The sequence below is a fragment of the Kogia breviceps genome, chromosome 17 (assembly GCF_026419965.1).
Source record: "Kogia breviceps isolate mKogBre1 chromosome 17, mKogBre1 haplotype 1, whole genome shotgun sequence".
Lineage (NCBI taxonomy): Eukaryota > Metazoa > Chordata > Mammalia > Artiodactyla > Physeteridae > Kogia > Kogia breviceps.
The window spans coordinates 21,536,084-21,563,461 of record NC_081326.1 but is presented as its reverse complement, the minus strand read 5'-3'; the positions used below and the strand labels follow the sequence as shown (position 1 = coordinate 21,563,461).

Here is a 27,378-nt window from a genome sequence, read left to right as displayed (position 1 = left end):
GACACACACACATATATATGTATATACATATAAAATTATTTCTCCCATTCTTCTAAATACATATCACAAACTCTAAGCCCTTTGCTCAAAATTTCAAATACATCTCAATTTTATACATATTATGTTTCAACAAGACAATAATCTATATTATTCATGACAATATACCCCATTACTTTTGAAATGCTTGAATAATTAAAAATAAGTGTTTTAAAAATGTTCAATTTTCTTTTTCACCTGGCTTGTGTGGAAACAACCATCAGTATGAGTTCTCATACTTACTTTGTTGTTATTTGATTTAGAATCAGTAGTATCACAAAAATATCTTCCATTTATTCATTCTGGGCAAAATTTTATTTGACTCAGTTTTGGCTAATGCAGAGTATAAAAAAGAAGTAATAGGTATTAGACTTCCTGTTAATATGTGAAAGACAGTTAAGGAATGCTCTGAAAATGTCACTAATATACTACTTTGGAAGAAAATATCTCATAATCTCTGGATGTGCTATGGGTCTATGTTCCCACATAGCAGTGTTAACCATAAGAACAGTCATTCAGGGCCCTCGTTGCCTGACCATGGACTTGTGTTTTGTGGGCTTCGATGAAGGATGCTCAGGGTCTGTTAGCACATTGCTTTTCCTCCTTTCCTTTCTCATGTTTTTACCTGCGATCATTGATCATTTTAGTCCAGTAGGGGGTAGGGGTGGGGTTTCCTGGCAAGTCCTAAGATACTCAGTTTGGAGTCAACCTACATTTCTTCTTTTGAAAGGTGTCTGGGAAGAAAGTAAAGGACAAAGTTAGATGACATACAGAATGCAGGATATAAGTTCCTTGCAATGATTTTACAGCAAGCAGATTTGCATTGGTTTCTAAGAGATTTCATTGACAATTTTTTTTTTATTTGAAGCTTTCCAATTTATATAAACAGTGAATTAAAAGAACCTCTTTCGGGCTTCCCTGGTGGCGCAGTGGTTGAGAGTCCGCCTGCCGATGCAGGGGGCACGGGTTCGTGCCCCGGTCCGGGAAGATCCCACATGCCGCGGAGCGGCTGGGCCCGTGAGCCATGGCCGCTGAGCCTGCGCGTCCGGAGCCTGTGCTCCGCAACGGGAGAGGCCACAGCAGTGAGAGGCCTGCGTACCGAAAATAAATAAATAAATAAAAGCGTCTCTTTCTTTGGGAAAAACCGCTGTCATTTCCAGGTAGGGGCATCTTTAGGATCTGGCAAGTTGGGGGCGATAGTTGTGGACATTCCTGGTAGTCCTTGTTGCTGTTGCCAGGGTTTAAATGACAGATAATGGGAGAAACAGGGTACTCTGCTAACATTCTAAAAAGACTCAAGACTTACACCCACAGTCATTAAACTCTGAACCCACACTCTACCACTGATCTCCTAGATCTGACTTCTCTCTGTGCCTCCTATTATCTATCTTTAAATAGATGGGAATCCGTTACCTAGAAGCTCTTTTTTTGATGCCTTCTTTATCCATGTCATAAGTTAAGCTCCTGCGGCTCATCTTACTTGATTTTGCCCGCATTGTGTTATTGTGTGTGTGTGTGTGTGTGTGTATCGTGTTTCGTAGTCTGATTGCTTTGAGGTCCTAGAGCCTGAGGTCAGATTATTTTCTAAAAGTCAAATCTATCATCCCGTTTAGAAATACTTTCAGGAGTTCCATCACTGTGATTTTCTTCTTGAAAGATGAAATAGACTAAAATGATCCTATTTAAAACATTTGCATACTATATTGGCTTCAATTTGGACCCTAAAAAAACCTTAGCTTGATGAATATGTAATTGAGAATTCAACATTTACATGAAAAAGAAATCTCAGATTTTTCAAGATCTATTTTAACATCCCAGAAGATCACTGATATGAAGTAATGTTCTAGATATTTCTGCCATGATGATGTAATGCTAATTGATTTAGTATAAATATGGATTCAGTTTGTATTTATTCCACTCACATCTCCCCACAAGGATTATGATCTCCTAAGCTATAATAACCAGGGAGGTTCTGAATGATTAATAGTTTGATCAGCCAGAGCAGCATACTTTTTCTGTAGGAATAGATATCAAATCAAATAAAGGAACATTTAAGAAGGTCAAAGCTGTACAGCCCATCATTGGATTTTACAGAAACATTATGAGGCACTTAAATTTCAATTCCATTGATTCTTGGCAAAACAATTGTGACAAGGAAAAGAAATTGGGTAACATGAATCAGTACTTGTGATCAAAATTGTAATAAAAGCAGTAAATTGCATCAACTTGGGACCTCACCTTACTCTTGATACCAGGTCAAGCACCTGTTGAGTTTAATGAGAATTCCGCTGTAACATGCAGGGTCTTGTTCGTTTATCTTTCCCCTGATAAAGAAATTCTTGTAGTTCTACATGGAGACCAAACTACGCTGTGGTTTACAGGAGTAATGGGAGCACTTTATATTCTGTCTGCAACTCAAGATTTTATCAGCAAGCCTAATTCTGGGTACCGAGGGATGTCTTTTTCTTAAGTCACCAGAAGTAGTCACAAGCCTAGGATGATAGCTAAATTGGATGGGACTTAAATGAGACAAAGTCAGAGTCAAAGAACAGAGAGATCATTCATCTGGCTGAGTGGAGTTCTCGTAGAGGAATGACTCTTTTCTCCCCTTCCCTTCAGTCTCCTGATGGGGAGGCAACTTCCATTTGAGGGCTGCCATGATGTTCTCTGAATTGTGTCTCCACAATAGCTGAATGTGACACCCAAGTGATTAAAATCTCTTCCCATTATTTTTTAAGTTTTTGGTTGAAGAGTAAAAAAATACTTTGCATCCATTCTTAATTCAGCAAAACATACTTCTTATGCAGACTGACTATTGCATTCGTGGTATAAATTCTAGAATCAAAAATGTTTTGGTCATCAATGAGGATGTTGGTTTCCTTTTTCACTTTGTTGTAACGTGTAGCCTTTCTCTAGAAAATAAGCCCTGGCTTCTCCTTCACATGGATTTTAGAATTAAGTCTGACTAGGATTCATGTTTTTGTATTGCATAAGGAAGTATAAAACTGCATATATGGTGAATTCCTTATTATGTTCTCAGTGAAAGCAGGAACTTCCAGAAATGAAAAATGCAAGACTTTTATTACAAGTGCAAAACAAAAAACCTGTAATAGAAGATTCCCATGACTTAATCTCAGTTAATAGGTCAGTGGAATTTCCCCATGAATTGACCAGTGGTTTAGGTGCTGAGAACACAAACAATGATTTCAAAGGGAATTCTCTCTATCATTACAAGATGGGGTTGCCTGTATTCAGATAATGGAATATGCCAACTAATACAGAACTCTGAGAAGAAACGCAGTCAGATTAAGCGGGGACTCTGCAGTAATTTGTGTGACAAGACTTATCAGTTATATCCTGATTTAATTCCTCCACCGATCTGAAAATTTGCCAAAAGTCAAAAGCATAGTTCTTGAAGTTTGCCCATAAACCTCAACTCCCTTGGAACGGTGTAATTAGTTTCTACACATTTAAAGAGTTCCATGCTGTTGTTTTAGTTCTGAGTGCGTCTTACAAAATCCTTACTACTTGTAAGTTACTAGCATCAACTGCGAATAAAAGAAGTATTTAACTTGCTGTCATTGCCAAATAATACTTATTAAGTTTCCACTGAATAGAATCCTTATCTGGGTAGTATACAAACTGTCCTTAGAGCAGTTTTTCTAAATTCTTTCTTAGGAAATGAATGGCATATAAATGATTAATAGACAATATTTCAGGAAAAGGCCACAAAAGCCTCATGTAGGAGCCAGCATTTTGCTTGCTTCCCCAAACCTAAGGAGAATTCTAGAGTCTTACTCGATGAAATGTTGTAAAATGCAACAGGCTGTAACATTTACTCAATAGTGCTCTAAAAGTTGGACTTTTAAATCATATTCATTAGACTTCTGTTTCAGTCATCCATTCAAAACCTGTGTATTAAAAGCTTAGGTAACTGGCTTAGTGAACAAAAACTGAGCAGTCAGGTAAATTTTTTTCCCCTGAATGAAAACAAGTCTTGTGACCTTGTTAGTCACACTTAAGTAATATGTCCTACAGTCACTTTGTGTCAAAGGGAATAGAATGAACAAATATATATTTTAAAATATAGGAAATATAAATATTGTCAAGGTTTAGAATTGCCACTGCTATTAAAAAAATTGAGCGATACCATTGATTGAATGTCTCTGCAAGTATGTGAGAGTACTGGAGACTTTGAGATGAGTATGAAACCTCTTAATATTATGGCTTCCACTGTGTAATTATCTTCAGTGTCTATTCTTGAGGCAGCTAAATAGTGTGGAAGAAATCCTCAGGTTAATATAGATATGCCATGAAAATTGCTTTTTTGTGTTGGAAATCAAATGCTACTTCCTCAAGCTGTGCCATGTAAAGACTCATTTTCTGAAATAGGATTCATCCCATCATATACTAGAACTTGAATTCGTATAATTTTCTGCCAGGAATGAAAAGCACTACGAAAAGCAAGTAAGAAAAACGTCGGGAGCTTCTGAATTCCACAGTCCCTTTTGTGTCATCACTGTTACAAACAAGATTAAAATATAAAAGACAACTTGGTCCAAGAAAAGTTTTCTAAATTTTCTTTCTTTCACATGTGTTTTGTTTCTTCTGGAAATCAAAGCTCTTCTAAGAAACGGTAATTTTCAGTGATGCAAGTTTTGTATGTTCGTGCTGTGATCAATGTAGTTTTGTTAAGTTATTGTTCTTTGCATGCCGAAGTATCACTTTGCCTTTTCTGTAATAAAGTAAATGGCTACAGAAAGGATAAAGACATTGAAATTTGGGTTTTGATTTATTTGGAATAAGCAATACACATCACAAAAAACCCCAGAAAGATTTAAAAAGTAACCGTGTGTTCTCTTACAGGTGGGTTTCATAATACGCTTAACCTACAAGATACAAATAAAAATACCTGAGTGATCAGGAGGGTTTGCTCATACTTTGAGGAAATATATTATGAGGTTTTTAGTTTGTTTTGGTTATGCATTTTGTTTTTCCACTTTAGTGAAATCTGGTTGACCTGGATTGGTGAGCAGTTTCTCAAAAAGAGTTACTTTAAGGTCATCAATATAAATATGTTTAGATTATTAATAAGTCTGCATTTTGTCTAATGCAATTGGAATCACTAGACTTAGCATCGTAGAACTGGAAGGAACAGCAGAAATAATTTAATGATAGTCTCATTTTATAGATGAAGAAATCAAACTTAATAACCTTAGTTTTTTTAAAGGCCATTCCCTACTTTGGGGATGGTAGGTGGTGTGGTGCTGGTGATGACAGGGACAGAAGGAAAACAGCAATGGGAGAAAGGTGTAATGAGTGGAAGCGATGAAAGGCTTTAAAAAAAATCATCTTTCTTCGATATTTGACTCTTTCTCCTGCTTCTAAATCTGGTTGTACATTTTTGAGATTGGGTGATATAAAGCGATTTATTTGCATTGTGGCAGTTTTTTTTTTCCTTTCCTAAAACCTAAGGATCATTGATCTCCTCTTCCAGAGCACTTGGAACAGCCTTTCAGAGATCTTCACACACTTTCTTCCTTCTTGGGAAGCAAATTCATCTGCATGTGAAGACCAGTGCCTCATGTATACATACAAAATTCTTGGAATGCATCCAGAATGGTGGTACTTGCTGCTTCTGCTGACCAAGGCAATATATATGTACCATGTATTACTTGTAGAATTCCTCCATTTACAAAATTTTCATGAAGAATGGCATTTCTCTTTTACTTTACAAAATTATGCAATGTGTTGCGATTCTAATGAAACTACACTCTTGGATAGTAGCTCAAGTCTTAATCCCATGTTTCAGGTAGGAAAATCAGTATTAGACGGTGACTGGATTATATGACATTTGAGGTCTTCTCAGAACTTAAGATTTTTCTGTTAAGAACTTGAGCAAGTCATTTAATTTTTCTGGACCTTTTTTTCATTGATAGTTGGTATTTCCAAGCTCTGGAATTCTATGATTCTACAAATTTAGCAAATATTGTCTTTAAATGAATTAACTTTCTCATTACATGCAGATTCATTTTTTTATGTGTTTTCTGCACTAAGGGTTTTCTTTACCTATCTTCTTTTAAACAAATTATTTTACGGCATTACACTTTTAAAGAAAAGGAAAACTTACTCTTCATATTTCTGCTTTGTAAATTGTTTCCTCTTTCCAAATCTTGGTATTTCATAATAACTATTTACATGATAGACACAAAATCTTATATACAATGTGATTCATAAAGCAACTCATCATTTGAATTTCAAATTGTCAAACTATTTGAGCCAACTTAGCTTTTCCCCATACTACAAGGAAGATCTATTTTAAATATATGTAAAATATATATATTTTATGATTAGGCAGAATAGGTGATTCATAAAATATGAGCTCTTTGGATGCCATTTGGAGCCCCTTTTGAATTCATGATACTCACTCCGAAGATATGAGAAAGATTACATGTTGGCATAACTGGTTGAGTGAGGTCAGAATAACCTATGCTTCTGATTTTCTTTGTGGCAGCAAGTACTACAAGACTTGGTCATAAACACTCCCAGTAAAACACTGAAGGTAAAATGGTATCAAGTGTTTGATCTGCATAGATGAATATGAATCCGAATTTGGCATAATAAATTGCTGATATTATTTTAAAAATCATAACTTGGTAATACGTAATACTTAAAGGCACAATATGGGCTTTCCTTCATGTTCCGTTTTCTCTAGATTTATTCAGCCTAAATACATTCATTAAAAAGTGTACTTGTGGTTTGGTATATTGCTCACAACTTCAAAAAGTTGGCCAAGTAATAATGTGTAGAGCAGGACAGAGGATCTGTGCACGAGGATGTGGTGACAATTCAGAAATGTCTCCAATGGTTGACGCGTGCAATTCCATAAGGCTGAGTTCGCATCTCCCCAAAAACAGAAGTGACTCAAACTTAATGGTTTCCATCGCAAAGGGCTTTGAGTCTCTTCTCCTTTCAAAGACACAGTCATGTTCCTGGCTTGTTTCACAAAGCTTAGCCCTTATTCCTCTACCGTTGGGTTCGCTGCTAATCATTTCTTCCCGACTATATTTAAGTTTTTTGAGGGCGAGAGAAGGTGTCTCACTTAATGCATGCATGTAGTTATATGTAGCAGCTAGTGTTCTATAAATGCTTATCTTTTGGTGGCTGAGCAGGGAGGAGCTGTCTGCAGCTGCAAACGATACCCCCCTGGATCTGTCAGTGGCTCAGCTGGCTTCCCATTGAGACTAGGTTAAGAGTGGGGATAAGGAGTCCAGATGCTGGAGCCAGGTTGAGCTCACCGATTCTCTCCACTATATTTACTAACTTCCTTTTATGCTACAGACTGATATTTCTGGGTGCTTTGAAGTGACCTACTTATTTCACTTAGCCCTTATCCCATAGCTGTAACTATGGCGATAGTTTCAAAATGGCACTAGTTAGTGGCACAACTGTAATTGCTTGGTCCCCAGGCAATATTCAAGCAGCCCCACCTACCTCTATCCTTCATAAGGTCAACTTCATGACAACAGGTAATCACCTCTCTCTATGCAAGGAGAAAAAGGCGGCAGGTGAATGTTTCCTCTGCATTCATTTATATGTTCTGTTGCTTTTTTGGCCACAGTACTGACTTAAGATGAGTAGCTATTACCTTGGGATAATGGAAAAAAATATGAGTAAGAGCTGAAGACTTACTTAGGCTCTAGCTCAGGATCTATCCATCCTTAACGAGTTACTAAACCTTCTAAACATGAGTTTATTTATCCACAAATTGGGGGTATTATTGTAAAGATTGAATTAAATAATGCATTGCGAAACTGAAGTGCTAACTCATGTAAGATATTGTTAGCAAAGATTAATCTTCTCTGATTTGCTCTTTATTCTTTGAGTGACTTTTTAAGTCTACAGGCCGTGGCTATAGTGAAATGCTATGGCATCTTGCTTCTTGTAATGCTGTGGCTTCTCTTCACCCTTAGCTCATCAAATTACCGAACACAATAACCCCTACTTATGTCCAAGGGAGACTGTAGGTAACAGCGGTTGCCTAAGAGGGCTCCAGGGTCAGACTGATTTGTTTCAAATCCTGGCCTTAGCACCTACTGGCTGCATGCGGCTTTCCTTCCCTGCCTTCCTTTCCCAGCTGTGAAAATGGGGGTGATAATGTTCTCAAGGTGCTTGGGACACCTGTCACTACTATACTCAATACACGTTACCCGATAGTATCATTACTGCCGGCCACACGATGCTGTGAGGGCGACAAAGTACATGAAACGTAGTTCTGGCCTAAAAGAAGCCCTCAGTATAGTTGCATATAAGATAAATGTCTGCAGCAAAACACAGTTAACAACCTTTCCCGGTGAGGCAGCTGAAGTGAAGAGAGAGGGCTTGAGATCTGAAACCCACCTTTGCCCTGAACAAGGTGTGTGACTTTGACAAAGTCACTTAACTTTCCCTTGGCTTCTCCTATCCTTCCTCATCCAGTGGGAATAATGAAACCTAAGAGTTGCCATAAAAATGAAATGGGAAAAAGGGCACAGGGACATGTGACTGGTTCATGCATAGTAGGGGACAATAAATGATGGGAAATATTATGACCACAAAAAGGTGCTCCAAGTAGGTATGTGGCTAACCCCCAAGCTCATGGTTAGACAGTAAACCTGTAGAGTTCACAGGAAGAAAGATCAAGGAAAGCTAGATTTTTTTTTTTTTTTTTTTTTGGTGGTACACGGGCCTCTCACTGTTGTGGCCTCTCCCGTTGCGAGCACAGGCTCCGGACGCGCAGGCTCAGCGGCCATGGCTCACGGGCCCAGCCGCTCCGCGGCATGTGGGATCTTCCCGGACCGGGGCACGAACCCGCGTCCCCTGCATCTGCAGGAGGATTCTCAACCACTGCGCCACCAGGGAAGCCCAGGAAAGCTAGATTTGAGGCTGCCTTGCAAAGCTTGCTACTCTTGGTCTCAGGCAGAACAAAGCTTTTTCAGAAGCAATTCTGAGAAATCCTATTTGACTTCTTAGCTGCCCGTCCTCACCCTATGTATTCACCATTCACGTCTAAAATTTATCAAAAGTGATAAAATGTTGGCTCTCTGTTGTCAGCCGTATCGTCCCTTTGCAAAAGTGGGTAGGCGTTTGTTCTCTTCAGCTATGCAAGCAGGACATAAAGTTCATCATTCTCTCCCAAGTTATATTTTTCTGCAGTTCTTCTCTTGCGTAAGTTGGAATACAGCTTCCTGCAACTCATAACAAATACAGACTGCTACTGTACACGCTTGAAAGAAAAATTTCAGCAAGTGGAATCCAGTTCTTTCAAAGCAGCATAATTCAATATTTCTACAATGTTAATGCTGAACTTAGAAAAAATTCTCATCCTAGATACTGAATTTCATTTTCTTTTATTTGTTCTACTACTGAGCTTCTTTTTTTAAACCAACTTTTTGGTTGATAGGAGAGATGCAGTTCTTTTCTTTCTACCATTGTGTTCTGGTTAGGCATTTTGGAAGCTTGTTCAATTTTTTTAAAATGAAAGAATGTCTACATTTTCTTTAAAGCTGAACTCATCTACCCACTGCAATATATTATGACCTCGTGAGGATTTAAATTGTATTGGTGCTTTCATATAAAGCTCCTCCTTTGTCATTATTTCATGTTTATGAGAAAGTAGGAGTATATCTTATCATCTGCATTTTATGGCCTATAAATATGAATAGAGTATTTTTATATGTAGATTGTTATTATCAACAGTATCTCATTGGGAAAAGGACTATACTTGTAAATGTAAACATATTTCTATTAATATGCCTGTAATTATGTCATAAATATAATTCCAACTTTATGTACCATATGTTTATATGAAATGATATTTTGGAGGCAAAACAAAATAGTTGTAATGCTCTTTTTTTTTTTTTTTTTTTTTTTTTGTGGTATGCGGGCCTCTCACTGCTGTGGCCTCTCCCGTTGCGGAGCACAGGCTCCGGACGCGCAGGCGCAGCGGCCATGGCTCACGGGCCTAGTCGCTCCGCGGCACGTGGGATCTTCCCGGACCGGGGCACGAACCCGTGACCCCTGCATCGGCAGGCGGATTCTCAACCACTGCGCCACCAGGGAAGCCCTGTAATGCTCTTTTATAGCTGAATTATGCTCCCCTAAGCCTCTGTCAAGTCAGATGTCAGATGAATGCTCATTTGATTTCTCAGGATATCTATTATTTTAATAATGACATTCCAGTAACATTTTAGTGTTGTACTGATCGGTACCTGGAACACTACTGATTGAAAACGTATTATTTTCATGAGTACTGGGAGAATAATACTAAACTCTAAGTATCTATATCTTTTTTCTTACTACAGTCATCTAAGGAAGATTCTGTTTGTACTGTTTGGCTCTAGTATTTCTGTTGTACTTATCTACTAATGGGTGGAGAGTAGCAAGGCTAAATTGATCCTGGTAAGAAATACCTGAAGTTATCCCTGAATGAAAAGACCTAGCTGAAGGATATGTGTTGAAAATGGAAGTAGGAGGGCAGGAGAGTTCCAGGCAGGGAGGAGACTGGAGAAACAGAAATGAGAGATTATGAAACAGTCAAGTGATGTGAGATTTGGGTGAAATTGATGGGTTAAGAAGATTTTAGGAACAAGAGACTCTCTGTGCATGTGTGGTATGTGATATCATTTCCCCTTTCCTGCTCTCCAGGAAACGTCAAGGAAGGCGTTTACATTTTAATGTTTCTGGAATCAATTTTTATTTCTACTGAACGTGACATTTTATGTTGATGAGCCTTACTGGGTAGGCAAGAAGGGTTAGTTTTATTGAAGCTATATACGTATTTGAAGGAGGATGAGATGTATAACAGGGAAACATGAGATGAGAAATAAATGCAAAAGAAATGTATTTTTAATTCTGGCATTACCTGGAATGGATTTATCTTGGAGGTGTTCTATATTGGCCGCTGTGTCATAAATACCACATCAGTTCTCCCTCTACCACAAAGAATTACTGAGTGATGCTCATTTCCTAAATTCCAAGTAATTCCAGTAGATATGTTATTATATGTGGAAATGTACAAAGTATAAGAATTTAGTTATTTACTTTAAATTAATATTTTTATTTCGTGTTTTCGTCATCCATCTAGGGTGTCAGGGAATTACTCTTTTGGATTACAAAGTGCTTAACACTGAATTGCTTACTTAATCCTCTCAACAACCATGTGATGTTTTAAAAAATTGAAGGATAGTTGATTTACAATATTATAAGTTTCGGGTGCACAGCATAGTGATGTAGTATTTTTGCAGATTATACTCCATCATAGGTTACTAGGATAAAGGCTATAATTCCTTGTGCTATACAGTATATCCTTATTGCTTATCTATTTTATACATAGTAGTTTGTATTTGTTAACCCCATACCCCTAATTTGATCTTTCCCTCTTCCTTTTGGTAACCACAAATTTATCTTCTATGTCTGTGAGTCTGTTTCTGTTTCACATATATGTTCATTTGTATTTTTTTTAGATTCCACATATAAGTGATATTATACAGTATTTCTTTCTCTGTCTGGCAACAACCGTGTAATTTAGGTGGTCTTATTTCCCCCTGAGATATAACCGAGCTCTACTGTGAGATATAACCGAGCAAATTGTAGTATAGAAATGATAATTCACTCAAGGATTATCAACTAGTAAATAGGTGGAGGAAGATTGAAAATTACATCCATCTAGTCCCCACATTCACCTCTCATCTGCTAGAGGTCTCTTATAGCATTTGAGTGGTTCTCTGTACTTCCTAATTGATGGTCTTAGTATATGGTATCATTATATGCTGCCTCATAATATTGAAGGGTAGTGTAATAAGATTGTTAAAATGGTGGAGACTTCTATTTCTAGTTACAAGCTACTATTACTGGTTATTATTATTTTTTTGTACATACAGGGTCTTGTTTTCTTCAAAAGTCTAAACTCTCCAAGGGCAAGGACCACGACTATTTATATTTTTACAATACCTAGCATAGGCTTCAGAACAAAGTTGGTATTTGAATCTATTTTACTGCAGTTAATGCCATTAACTATTTTTTTAAACATCTTTATTGGAGTATAGTTGCTTTACCATGGTGTGTGAGTTTCTGCTTTATAACAAAGTGAATCAGCTATACATATACATATGTCCCATATCTCTTCCCTCTTGCGTCTCCCTCCCTGTCCCACCCCTCTAGGTGGTCACAAGGCACCAAGCGGATATCCCTGCGCTATGCGAATGCCATTAACTATTAATACATTTAGACTGAAGGTAAACCCACTTAGTGTGTGCCTTTCCTCACCTGTGCATATTGTTACTGGACAGGAGAAAGTGCTACATTTTATTACTTTTGTTTTTATTATATATTATTGTATCTAATATAGATGTAACATATATTAGATATATTCATATATCTATCTAAGACATATAATATATATTAATACATATTAGATATCTATATCTTTTTATTGAAGTATAATTGACTTCAATATTGTATTAGTGTCAGGTGCACAGCATATTGATTCAATATTTTTATACATTATAAAATGATTTCCACAATAAGTCTAATTACCATCTGTCATCATACAAAGTTATTACCGTATTACTGATTATATTCCCTATGCTGTACATTACATCCCTGTGACTTATTTATTTTATAACTGAAAGTTTGTACCTTTTAGTCTCCCTCACCTATTTTGCCCAACCCCTCTTTCTGCCCCCTGGCAACCACCAGTTTTTTCTCTGTATCTATGACTGTTTCTATTTTGTTGTTTGTCATTTGTTTTGTAGATTCCACGTATCAGTGAAATTACATACACACACACACATATATTGTATGTATACATAGATACATGTATCTTTGTTAGACCTGTGTTCTGGCCCTAGCTCTAAAACTTACCACATGTGAACTTTACTAAATTCTTTGAGCTTAAATTTACTCATGTTTAAACAGAGTGACATATATACTATGCCCATCTCATAAGGATTATAGGAAGGTTAAAAAGTATGGCACAGGTGAGCATTTTCTTAGAACTACAAGGTCCCACATTGATAGATCAGGCTATCCGATTTTTCTTTTGAAGGTTTTCAATCTTCTGTGTTTATCTGCTCCTTTTTAAAAAAAATTCTAAAAGTAAAGATTAGGTCAGAAATAGAGTGAAAAGATGATTTTTAAAGCGACAGGAGTCTTGGATCATGTGATCTATGCATGAAAAGGCTAGAATCAACTCTGGTAATTTGTCATGTGTTTGACCAATGACTATGAGAAAGATGCAAACTGGCACTGCTCAGATAAAGCTGTAAGACTTACAAAACAACAGTAGATATTAGTGTGTCAGGAACAAGAAAGAACCACGCAGTAGTAAAGACAATTATGTTCTGAAGCAGGGCTCCAAGGCAGCTGCAGTAACTCTAGCTGCTGCTCAATTACCTGAGACGGTTGGTGCCCCTCTGCATTAGAGTCTGGAAGTGGTAACAAGTGGTATCTTGATGTGATTTTCTGGTCTCAGTTTTGCAACAGTCAAATGCTTTATACCGTTGAGCTTTATCATGTGAGTTAGGTTTCTATTTACTAGGAAGCCCAAACTGCAAGACTGTTATTAGGTTTACTGTAAGCAGTTTTGTTGAATGGAAATTAAATTTTATGGCTGCCATTAAGAGAAAAAAAAAATCTTCTGAAACAGGGAGTACAATGAAAATTTAAACTTTAAAATGCTTTCTTGTACAAGTATTTGTGGAACTAAGTTTAGTTCTTTTTCTTTTCCAGATATAAAGACATACAACTAAAAGGTTGACAGATTTATATTACTGACCACCTATTGTGATACTAAGTACTTGTGCTAATGGATGATGTACAAATTCTGACATCCAAAGTACAATTATTCCAGAAGAATTACTGCTAAATAAGCACACTTATAGGCATTGCTTTACAATTAAAACAATCAATTCCAGATAATACTATATTTAATGGACTATACAAGAACTGTAATTATTTTTGATCACAAAAACAAATTTTAAAAATCTTATAATTTTTCAAAGTATTAAATATTTTAATCTGGAAGTCAACAAAATTGCAAATGAGAAAACCCTTAAAATTTTGTTATGGTTTTACAGTATAATGTGTGGCTTCTTTTCTTAAGTACAATTCCTAGAGAAGCTATATTTCCAGATGACTAGCAAAATGATTGCTGAAATGCATTAATTAACCTTTACATTCACATAAAAGTGTTTTGTGAGAACAAATGTACACAAAATGTTATCTTAATCATGACTAATAAAAATGGGTTATATAAACACAGGTTTTACTACTGCAAATGTCTCCTTGACAAATGACAGGCCCTGATTTCTTTATTAAAAGATAATTTAAAATCTTTTGCAAGGGAGTCAGAGCCTTCTCACAGATCTCTCTTGCCTGAGTGTCTGCTTTTGAGGTAATAAGATGGAGAAAGTCTTGAAGTAATATCTAATGATTATGTTAAATGTGAATGCCATGGCTGTATCTCTCTTTTCGCTCTAGATTTATTTCATAAATTAAGAGTAAACATCTAGGGTCTAAGGAACCAGCTAAGAGCCCATTTTGAAATGTGTTAACTGGAAGATACTGATTAGATTAAGTCAAGAATTCTTCATTTTTTCCAGACAAAAAAGAAATCACTGTGTCCACAAGAGAAGTCCCTGCTGTGTTCTTAGTTGAGCCTTCAGAGAGCAAGGTGGTTCCATACATTAGAGCCCCCAAGGTCTTACAGCTCTCTTTCACCAAAAGCCTAAATCTCGGCAATTATTTTAATAAGCCCCAGGTTAGCTATTAAAATAGTCATTAATTTGAAGGTATTTCATCTTCAAGGTGGATCTGTGCTCAGAAAGGGTAAGACCATCAGGCTTGTTAAACAAAATAGCAGTATCACTGGTTCAAACCCCATGATGAGAACACCTCTGAAGTCTAAGGGTACTGGTTAAAGGTGAAGATTCTGGAGCCAGAAGGCACGGGTTCAAATTTTGGATCAGAATAACTGTGTGACCTTGGGCAAGTCATTCCTCTTTTCTGCACCTCAGTTTCCTCATCTGTAATAGTACATACTTTTTAGGATTATTGGATGATGAACATAGCTAAGATGTGTAAAGTGCTTAGTGCCTAGCATGTTATATATACTATATAAGGATGAAAGCAATAAATTAAAGTAACTTCTTATAGACACTCTGAAATTTACTTCTATGCCAGAGAAGTGATCCTTGAAAATAAGCAATGTCATAGGAAAATTGTTGATTGAAGGACCAGTCAGGAAAATTTTTTGCCTCATTCTTCAGGGTCCACTAGTTTAAATTTCTCTTATCTCCAAATGAAGTATACATACGGCTACAACAGACTGCTAGGATTAAACATTTAAAACACACATTACTTTTATAAAGCTGTCTTAGCATGTCTTCTTCCTTTTTAAATGTACCAGGAGTTGCAAAATTGAAAGTTTCCTAGCTTTTGAGAGACCCTGAAATGAACAGTTAAAAACAACAGGAACAAAGGGATGGATAACCTTGAGGCTTAATCCAACTTCATGGGGAAAACCAGTATATCCTCTTATCTCTATGGCCAGCTTTATTTGGGACCCAGTTCTTAGTGCCCTATTTGGGAAACGGTAAATTTCGAATTTGAGATATTTCATGCATAGTATCATTTTTGCAGGAGAGCATTTCCCAAGATGTGGTATGTTTGGAGGGTCAGCCACCCACTGCATGCCAGGACTGACATAGTACATCTTTGATGATATTCCCTGCAGACCCATTTTTTACCTCTAGGTTGACTTTCTTAGAAAGTTAGTATAGAATAATGGAGGTCCTTTATTGGCTTAAGTAAGCTGAAAACACACACGTAATCTGTTTTCAAATATACAGCCATAGTCAATAAATTATTAATAATTTGCTCATGTGGTATCCAGGAAGAAATGCTCTGTTAGATAATTTGGTAAGTAATAAGTATGGGATATGCTGAGAGACAACTTTAGTGCTACTCGATCCTCTGTGTTAATTTCCTTAGTATGTAGAGTATCTGCAATGAATTAGCCATATGGTAAATGGGGTTACAGACTTTTTTGCACAATATTCCATAACTAAAAGTTTGTGAATGGAACTTTTTGTTCTGTGCATTGTTTTGTAAATTACAGTAAACTAGCAGTATTGATTTATCATCTTTCTCAACTGTGCTGCAAGCCACACTCATTTTTTTCTTACACACATACACCGCGCCCCCCCACCCCAAACAGAGTCAAATTCTTATTTCCACATTTCTCTTGAAGGTCTTTTGCTGAATCCTGCAATATGAATATATTTTAAAAATCCAATTAAAAGAGAATGATGGCACAGAACACATAACTCCCAGAGGAATAAAATCCCTAAGTACATGAGTTTGGAGGTGAAATATTTTGTAAAGATTGCCATAGACTTGAATGTTAAGACATAATGCCAGAGCTTATTGTGGGAGGAACATGTATATCACAATTTTATATTGCTTCAACTGATGTGTTTGATGGCTAGAATTGGCATCTTCTGGAAGCTTGTTAGGAACGCAGAATATCTGGCTTCAACCAGACCTACTGTATTAGAATTTGCATTTTAATGAAAATCCAGGGTAATTCACATGCACATTAAAGTCTGGGGAGCATAGTAATATGAACCTATTAAATATTTTACGGTTGGATTATAGTTACATGACACAGAAGAGAAAAAGAATTTCCTACCATTGCAAACATTAAAAAATCCACTTTGATAATCCTCAAAATTAGTTTATGCTTATCTATTTCTTATTTCATTAAAATTAACATCAATTTTCTATTAAATAATAAAACTACCAGGAGGTACTCAATAATTATTGAAAGCTGACATAACATTAGATTTAAATATTCAAGCTGAAATCACACTGGATTTGGCTTAAAAGTTATCCTTTAAATGGAAAAAAAAAACCCAGGAAGTGGGAAAAAGAGTAACAGCCAGTTTGGGGGGCCCCTCTCAGTATCACATTGTATCTACCTGCTTTATCTAATAACTTGACATCTCTCTGGAACGGATGAGTGACGTTCAGGTGTGTTCTCAACACTGAGCACATTTTAAATAAATGAATAACTGAACAATGTTTTTGTTCAATTATTCCTTTATTTAAACATTGAAACATTCTGTTCCTATATAATCTTGATATTACTACTGACCACCGTATACTATTTATCCACTACAAACTCCCTAATAACATAAATGATATGACAGTAACAATGTAATGATACTAGAAAGTAAAATCATCAGAGAATAATTAACCAGGACCCACACCTACTTCCAGATTATGAACATGGCTCATTTCATCTCGTCTCCTTGAAAAAGTGTACAAACCCTTTTCATTCACTAGGCTAAGCATGGCATTAACTTATCCAATAAGCAATTGAATGCTCCAGATAAAAGACGTTCTTAAATAGCAAGTATTTGGAACAGGGTTTAAATCAATCTACTTCTTTGGAGAACCTGATTGCCCTCTAGTGGGGTGAAAAGTTAATGCAGACTCCAAGCCTTGGTTCTGGAAACATCTGGGTCACTGGCTAATTCCGTTGTTTTTTTCCCTTATCTGGAAAATTTCTTGCATTCTTCATATAAGGTCACAGGTTCTGTGACAACAGAATAATGTGTGTTTTTCTAAGACCGCAGAGGAAACTGGTGTGAGCTGGAGTTAGATATAACAGCTTGGGGTGGCCACACCCAAAGCAGGTAGCCGCCAGCTCTGAGGCCAGCTTCATCCAGCCTGTGTGAGCATTGAGCTATTGGGGTGGGTGTATAGTCATAAAAAATACCAGTGACCTATAAATCAGGAATTTTCCTAAAGGTGGTCTGGATTTATCAATGACAAAAATCCTCAATTAATTATGTAATTGACTTATCTTCCATTTCATTTTTAATTATACAGATTTAACTTTAAAACTCTGCTTAATAGCTACTACTAAATATTCACAGAATTGAGTAACTATTTTGATTCTAAATTACAGGGACGAAAGCTATTTTATAGCGTGAACCGGCTTTATGACACTCTAAGAGGACATTTCTTGAATCTGAGCAAAATGTAGCCTCCTGCAGCATTTCACCATTGAGAACAAGTTATTTGAAGGTAAATATATTGTGCCAAATGATTAAATGCTTATTCCACGATCTGTCCATTAACAATTAAAAGAATATGAAAGTCAGTAAAAGTATTTTTAATGCAACAGATACAATTCTGCTAAAACTGTTAATGATTAAGGGCAGAGACAATTGCTCTGACAATAAAAACACTCCCTTCCCCCTTAGAATAACTTAGTACAATTATTCGGTAAGTCACATCACAAAACCATGGTTAATTTTAATTAACTTTAAAGTTGTGTATTTTAATATGACAAACCATCCAATCCAATAATCATTGATAATTATCATTGAAAAATTTATGTTCTTTCAGAGAATTTTACCATGCGTAGGTAGACCACCACCACCCGGTGTATTAATTTATATCATTAAACCAGCTAGCTACCTGCCTTGAGCTACACTGGGTCAGTAATGCTTACTGCAGGCTCAGCTTACTCTCCTGGTACGAACTACGCATATAAGATTAAGTGGTAAACTACTGCTATTTCTCTTCCAATTTTATCCTGAAAATTTGACAAAATCCTCCTCTTTACACTTAGAGTTATTTATATAGCCATTTATAAGGTGCCCACTTCATTGGAGAAGATAACAGGGAATATTATATGCACCTAGTACAATCTTGCTGAATACAATAATTGTTTAATGAATCAGGAAAAAGCTCCCGCCCTGGTGATTAACTGATTATGCTTTGCAACTGGAATGACTTCAAAACCATTATTTTAATAATGCAGAGGTTGTACTTCTTTTCATGATTTGCTTACTCATGGCAGAAAAGGCCCTTGCGTTTGTCATATTTGGGGTGGGATTTTTATTAATGGGGTGGTGGCTATTTCACCATCCATGTTTCTGTGCAGAATCGAGTCGGTATCAAGAATCAGCAATTGGAAGAAGAGTTTAGCAATAAAAAAGTTAAAATTTTGTGCATAACCTATATTTATATATTTATAGATAGGGTCTATGGACTACAAGGTGAAGATCAAAATATTTCAATTATACACGGATATTTTCATCCATTGTGGCCACAAACAATTCTCCGCGGAGAATTTTCCAGCAATCTTTGGCACACAAGCCCTGCCCTAAGCAAGCACCTGCACTTGTATCTGGCCCACATGAACGTACAAAGTCCCTACAGGAACCGAACATGTATTTGTTTTATAACGTAAAATGAAAGGGGGAATGCATTCTTTTTTTGGGAGGGGGGTGGGGAACAGGAGGAAGAAAAGACAAGTGAGCACAAGGGTTAATTCTTATTCAAATGCAGTCATTCAAACCTTTTGAACAAATATGGCCAGTGAGTCATGAAACAATAATAACAACTTAAAATAACAGCAATAATGCTGCTGCTGCTGAGTTTGCAGACGCCCTCCTGCAGCAGAAACCTCTCGGTGGAGGTGCAGAGCGCAGAGCGAGAGAGCCCCCATCCCCCGTTCTCAGAACCTTGCCGGACTGCCAGGCGAACCGCGAACCGCGGGAGGCCGGGGTAGTTCAGGACACTGCGCCAGAAACCCGTCTCCCGGCTGCACCCACGCGGGCGAGCGCCCAGCCCTGGGGAGGGGAGCGCAGGGCGCGGCGCGGGCCTCTGCAGGGCTGGCTGCGCTCCACTCGCCGGCTCGCCACGTGCGCCCCCATCCGGCCAGCGGCTGTCGGGTCTGGGCCCCGGCTGGGAAGGGTGGGGCCGAGGCCCTCGCTCCAGGAGCGAGGGTCTCTCCTACCGAGACCGTCCAAGGGGTCTCCACCCAGGAAAGCATGGAGAACAGGGCGTGGGCCGTGGGCTTCGGCTGCGGGAAACAGCCCCATGCTCCACGGGCTGTGAGAGGGCGAGAAGAGACCCTCCCCGCGCTCCTGGGAAGGGGTCACCTCTGCGGTCCCGCGGCCGGCTGGGGTGGGGCCGCGCCTTTGTGTGGCCGGGCGGGGCTCGAGCCGGCCTTTCCGCAGAGCCACGCACTTGGCTGGGAGGGGCTCGGCGCTGGGATTCGGAGCAACGCCCGCTGTCTGCGCACATCGAGGGGCGGCGGGACTGTTCTGGACTAAGGGGCTGGAGAAAAGGACTCTAGGAGGGCAGCCCGCTCAAGGCCCCCTCCCCAGCCCCCTTTCCTTGCCCAGCATCTGAGCCTGAGGTCTTTCCGGCTCCGCCTGGGAGGGTGGGGCAGGGCGGAGCTGACCAGAGCGAGCCCTTTTGGCCTCTTTCCCCCTTCTCCGCATCCCGCACCGGGTCCGCGGAAGGGGTGCTTCCGGCCGCCCCCCGACCTCGGGTGCCTCCCTGCCTGTTTCTCCCGGGACCACCGAGCGCCGAACCGAGGGACACTGGAGGCGCAAGACCCATTGGGGATGGCGGCCCTGGACCCGGAACCTCGTTTGGTCTCTGCGTCTCGACCGTCTCTCCGATACAGGCTGAGCCTACGAAAATTGCCCATATTTGGCCCTGTCTGACCTACAAAACAGATGTTTCAGTTGGCTCAATTTAAGACCATGACCTCTTTTGTGTCTGTATTATTATGTATACTCGTATCTAGGTTCCAGAAGCTTTTCCCCCAAACGATCAAATGAGTTCAAAGAAAGCTTTATCGCGTTTATGTCTAATAACCCTATGTAATGTGGTTTTGGAAAGAAAAATGTTAACCCACTTTTCCCCCCTTTCCTCTGTAAAACGGAACAATGAGGCCAGGGTGGGGAAGGCGGGGGCAATGGTCAGGTCTCACTCGGAAGCCGAGGCTGGGAGTCGGGAGCGCGAGGCTCCGGGCGTGGCGCTGCTGTCTCCCCAGGGCTGGGCTCCTGGGCGTTGCGCTGCGCTCCGCACCCGGCCCCCTTTCCGCGGCACCGGGCTGGGGGGAGGGGGGAGGGGGAGGGCGCCAGCGCGGCTCCGCAAAGGGTGGGGCCGTCCGCATTGTGTGCCCGGCGCTGCAGGTGCCTCCCCCCCGGGACGGCTGGTCCTCACACAAAGAAACCCCACCCCAGAGCCTGCGAAACCGCTGTCCCTCCACCCCTCCCCAACCGCGCGCTTCCCCGCCCCTGCAGCTGCCCACCCGCGCCCTCCCGACTTCCTCTCTCCTTCCCCTCCCTTTCCCTAAAACAAAGGAGTGTAGGTCTCCCCCCACCGCCAACCCCGCCCCGCGCCCTCACCTCTCCGCACCGTGCCTCAGGACTATCAGTTTTTCCGACCAGACAATGCCAAACATTTGCCCGGTTCTTCTCCCGCCTCCCTCGTCTCCACCCATCTTTCAAACAGCCTAGATGGGACCGCTTTGACTTTGCATTTTTCTTTTTCCTTTCTCCCGCCCCCTTTCCTCTCCCCTATTTTCTTTCTTTTCTTTTCTTTTTTTAACTAGAGAAGAAATAAAGGATGTTACAAAGCACTTTCCAAAAAGTCCCTTAACCCCATTTAAGGCGTATAGTTAGAGTAGACCCCTCCCCCCCACGACTGAGCCCTAATTTTAAATATGGAAACGGAATCAATTCGCTACCCATGGGACGCCAACTTACCTGCTTCCACCTTTAAAAAAAACCAAACCCTTAGCTTTAGATTTCCAAGGATCCCCTTTTTGCCCTCCCTCAAACCCTAGAGCGGCCTCCATCCTTCCCGATTGCTATGTTAACAGTAATGTCTTTTTCTCTATAAAATATCTCCGAATGTCTTCCAAGCTGTAAGAGAGAGGGTGAGAGGTGGGCTCCAGGTCGAGCCGAGGAAGAACGAGGCGCGATGCCTTACCCATTGCTGTTTTAGCCATTGTAGGGATGTGCAGATGCTGAGCGTTGGCGAAGGCGGAGGGTCCAGCTACAGCAGCGGAGAGAGCGAGAGAGAAGACTGAATAAGGCACTGAGTCTGCAGAGTGGGACCGTGCGAGAGAAAGAGCAAGAGGCAGGAGCCCATGAATAATTATCACTCAGAAGCTCAAGCAGATTGGCTCCCAAGGTCCCCTGACATGACTCCCGCAGAGTCAGAATCTCCAAGCATTAAATATTGATCGGCCAATGGTGCTGGAGTACAAAGTACCAGAATGCAGTTTGAAATGGAAATCAGTCCTTCCCTGGCAGCTCCCCCCGTTTTGGGGGCCTGATAGTACAGTCCAAGTAGAGTGGAGCCTTAGCCCAGAATCCTTCTAGGAGCTAAGAACTGGGCTGTACCTACCTGGGATCCTGGAGGCTTGACTTGATTTGCACGTGTTTCATTGAACAAATAGACATAAAACAAGGACAGGGATTCAGAGGCCTGAGAAGTCTTCATGCCGTGCTGACTGTCGGAAACATTTGTTTCAACACGGTTTTTACTCGTTCATGTTTCCTCGTTCACCTTTGGCCATGTCTCTGGTAGAGTCTAGTCTCTCAGGGTGACCTCATATCTGGCTATGGTGGTAACTCAGAGGAGAACTGCACTATTGTCCTTTGTCTCCTAGCACATCTGAACTAAGATGTCTCTGGACTCTTGAGGATCTCTCAGTAGAGCAAGGCCTGATATTTTCTGCTTTTGGCACAGAAGGAAGGGGCTGCCTGGGTTGCTTGGGAAAAAGGACAAGTAGTTATGGTCTACCTGGGGACTTTGTGGAAGAGGGTGACAGCTAACCTTCTGTGCCTGGGTCCTGTTCGACTGGCAACAGGGCAGAACCAGCTTGACTGGTTGGCTTGAGCATTGGAGGAGCCACAGGTCGGTGGATGCCATGCTACCCTGGAGATGTAGGATTACATGGAGAGAAACCTCAGTGACGTTTCCACGGCTCTAAGGAGAACCCTTTACACTGGAAGCTTAATGGAGCTGAGAGGCATGATCTGGGGCATGATTTTTTTCTGAGATCCAGAGCACCATTGATACAGGGCAAAGAAAGATGTGTCCATGTTTCAGGCTGAGCAACGTGAGGATCTCTGAGACCAGTTGCAGAAAGTGATTCATGACAAACAAGATATTCCTTAATTCCTTCCTACTCACTTAATGAATGCCATTCATTAATTCATTCTCTCTTACTTGACTCACATGAATATTCATTGAGCATTTACCACATGCCAAGCTCTGAGGATAGAGCAGTGAGAAAGATTTTAGGACTTGTTCTCATGGAGGTTTTTTTTTTTTAATTTATGTTTTATTGAAGTATAGTTGAATTAGGATGTGTTAATTACTGCTGTACATCAAAGTGACTCAGTTATATAGATATACACATTCTTTTACATATCCTTTTCCTTTATGGTTTATCACAGGATATATATATATATATTTAAACATCTTTATTGGACTATAATTGCTTTACAATGGGGTGTTAGTTTCTGCTTTATAACTAAGTGAATCAGTTATATATATACATATATCCCCATATCTCTTCTCTCTTGCATCTCCCTCCCTATCCCACCCCTCTAAGTGGTCACAGAGCACCGAGCTGATCTCCCTGTGCTATGTGGCTGCTTCCCACTAGCTATCTATTTTATGTTTGGTAGTGTATATATGTCCATGACACTCTCTCACTTTGCCCCAGCTTACCCTTCCCCCTCCCTGTAACCTCAAGTCCATTCTCTAGTAGTTCTGCGTCTTTTTTCCTGTCCTGCCCCTAGGTTCTTCATGACCTTTTTTGGTTTTTTTTAGATTCCATATATATGTGTTAGCATACAGTATTTGTTTTTCTCTTTCTGACTTACTTCACTCTGTATGACAGACTCTGTGTCCATCCACCTCACTACAAATAACTCAATTTCGTTTCTTTTTATGGCCAAGTAATATTCATTGTATATATGTGCCACATCTTCTTTATCCATTCATCTGTTGATGGACACTTAGGTTGCTTCCATGTCCTGGCTATTGTAAATAGAGCTGCAATGAATATTGTGGTACATGACTCTTTTTGAATTATGGTTTTCTCAGGGTATATGCCCAGTAGTGGGATTGCTGGGTCGTATGGTAGTTCTATTTGTAGTTTTTTAAGGAACCTCCACACTGTTCTCCATAGTGGCTGTATCAATTTACATTCCCACCAACAGTGCAAGAGGGTTCCCTTTTCTCCACACCCTCTCCAGCATTTATTGTTTGTAGATTGTTTGATGATGGCCATTCTGACGGGTGTATCACAGGATATTGAAAATAGTTCCCTGTGCTATACAATAGGACCTTGTTGTTTATCTGTTCTATAGATACCAGTTTTCATCTTCTAATCCCAAACTCCCACTCCTACCCTCTCCCACGACCCTCCCCCTTGGCAACCACCAGTCTATTCTCTATGTCCCTGATTTTGTTTCTGTTTCATAGATAGGTTCATTTGTGTCATATTTTAGATTCCATATATAAGTGATATCATATTGTATTTGTATTTTGGACTTATTTCACTTCATATGATAATCTCTAGTTGCATCATGGAGCATCACTGTTAATTTAACTCTTCTGGGACTTCACTGAAACTTCCTTCAATCTAAGTCCATCCAGAATCTGTGGTTTTGACATTTGAAAAGTAGACAATCTGTAATTCCATTGCATTTCAAAGCTAAAAGAATAATGCATTGTTGAAATCATGTACAGGTACAAAACTCTGGCAAGTTTTTAATTTTATAGAAATGATTAGAATTTTTCTCATGAATGAAATAAGTTCTTAGCAGCTTTCTGTCAAACCACCTTTCAAAAGTTCTTTCTAGCCTCATGAGTAATATGCAGTTTTGAATGCATAAACCCATTTGAAAATAACAGGGTACTCTCCTTGGTGCTGAAATAAATTTCTTCACCTCCTATTAACTTGTAAGACATTTTAACTCCATGGACATCTTGCTGAATGATAGAAAGCTACAGGAGCTGGAACAGTTCTAACCTCCTGAATCAAATGAAAAATAAAAGATAAAGTGAAGATCAATAAAATCATTTCTTGAACAGGACGATTAGAAATTATCTTTCCTGTCATTGTACAGGTCTGTGACTATGACACAGCAAGAGAGCAATATGGAAGTTGGCAGCGTCTGGAAATAAACAACCCTTTTCTCCCTCTCTATAGTCACTTCCCACTTTAAATGTGAGAGCTAATTCCCTCTCAGTGGAGTAGTTTCCAATCATGAGATGAGGGGTCTTCAGTATGTCTGTGTGATTAATATCTTTAAAGTATTCCTCTTCTCCCCACCACATCCTTTCCCCTCAGGCTATGTGTCATTTCCACCCGTTCTTTAGCTTCCTTGGAGAAAAATGTCCCCAAGTCATGGCATTAATGTCTTTAACAACCATCATTAACAGTTGAACAAGATCTATTGCACTTTTGATCACTGTGAGTAAAACAAAACAAAACACACATTTTACGGTCTAATCTCTCACTCTCTGGGAACATTACTTACTGATGTATAGGAATGTGAGATGGAGGTCAATATACACAGGGGCAAGTGTCAGATGGGTGACTCTTTTCTATTTCTGACTTTCTAGATGCTAGCTACTTAACCCCCGTTATGTATGATTTTCAAATAATGTCAAGCTGGGGCTATCATCAACTGCCTAAGAAAAACTAAATAAATTCAAAGAGCTGAGTTACATCAATTATTGTTATATATTTATGTTCTTTTAACATAACAATGTCAATCATCCATCTTAGCCTGATGGGGTAGGGGCAAAATAAGGACAGAGAAATTATCTCATATTCAATAGTTTAATCATTATTCATTCATTTGTTCAGTTCATTCATCCAGCAAATATTTATTTAATGAAATTTCAGGTTTTTATATTATGAAATTAGCTAAGCTTCTCCTTAGTGTCCAAAAAATTATAAAATAAAGGAAACTATAATCCCCACCTCCTTAAGAAAATGTTATTAATTTTGAAGGATGAATATTATCCTGTGTATCGGTTAGAGTGCTTTTGGTTGCAAATAATAGAAAAAACAATGCAAACTAGCTTTGATAATAGAAGAGGATTTGTCAGCTCATCTAACTATAGAGATTGAGCAGGTCCCAGAGGTCTGAAGATGAGAATCAACTTTCCATGAAGCAAATGGTTTTGATGAGGATGGGTGGATGCCAAAACTAAAGAATAGGTACTAGATCTGTACAATGTAAATAAGGACAATAATTCCTATATTACAGAATATGCTGAAGGGTTACCATGTGTAAACTGCCTAAATCACCATGAATGTTTAATAAATTATAGCTACTGTGCTTATGGTTTTCAATACAATTAACCTTTTTAAAGGTAGGGACTGGGTAGTGTATATCTTTATATCCCTTTTAGTGCTTGGCTTCATGATTCACATGGTAGATAGTCAATAAATGCGTGTGAAATAATAACAACAACAACAATTTTCAACTCTGTTGAAAATAAATCAAGATGACTGAACCCACTGAAACCATAGCGATGCTTCTAACAGCCCTTCTTTGCTTAGCTCATCTTGGGAGCAGGTACTAAGCTGTTTACTATTGTTTCTTTATTTATATCCTGCCCCATTCCCAAAAGGACTTAAGGGGATAAAGCTCCTGTCAGTAGAAGATCCTTGGTAGTTTTAAAAATCTTTAACAGCAGTAAGAGGAAGTTGTGGAAATCAAAGGCATGCTAACAGAGATTTTAATTACTGTGGGTTTCGGTGGTGTATTTTGTATTATCTCTGCAAGGAGGCCTGAGGTGTTGGTTTCTTTCCAAACTGGAGAGGAGCAGTTGCTTTGGAGGATTAGCTGATGTCATCTAATACAGTCATATGATCTTCTGCTAATAATAATCAAGAGTCTGGGAAGGAATCTTAAAGTAATTATTAAAAGTTAGTGAGATATGAAAAATATTGTTAGAATTGAATTAATTGTTTTGATCTGACCTCAGTTGATTACAAAAGAAGTTTATGAAAAAGAAAGAAAGCCATAGAATTTTCTTAGGTGATTGGAAATGCAGTAAAAGCTGAAAATATCTAGAGATGTACCTAAAATGGTAACACAGGAAAAAAGTTAACTGATTAACATTTTGATAATTTTGCCACATTTAAACCCTTATAGATTAATGAAAAATAAAAGGACCCGATGTCCTTTATCATGTATTTATTTTTTATTTTTGTTTTATTTTAAATTTAAAAATTTTTATTTTATATTGGAGTATAGTTGATTTACAATGTTGTGTTAGTTTGAGGCGTACAGCAAAATGATTCCGTTATACATATACATGTATCTATTCTTTTCCATTTCTTTTCCCATTTAGTTTATTACAAAATATTGAGCAGAGTTCCCCTGTGCCATACAGTAGGTCATTGTTGGTTACCTATTTTAAATATAGCAGTGTGTG

At 39.0% G+C, this 27,378-nt stretch overlaps 1 protein-coding gene across 1 annotated transcript in view; it reads right to left on the bottom strand.

Annotated features, from left to right (window-relative positions):
- Positions 1-22,227, bottom strand: part of STMN2 (stathmin 2) — a 54,465-nt gene extending 32,238 nt beyond the window's left edge. The window contains exon 1 of the mRNA XM_059042436.2: positions 21,889-22,227. Within this exon, the coding sequence (XP_058898419.1) occupies positions 21,889-21,907 (19 nt within the window). The 5' untranslated portion in view covers positions 21,908-22,227. The remainder of the gene's footprint in view (positions 1-21,888) is intronic.
- Positions 22,228-27,378: the final 5,151 nt, after the last annotated feature.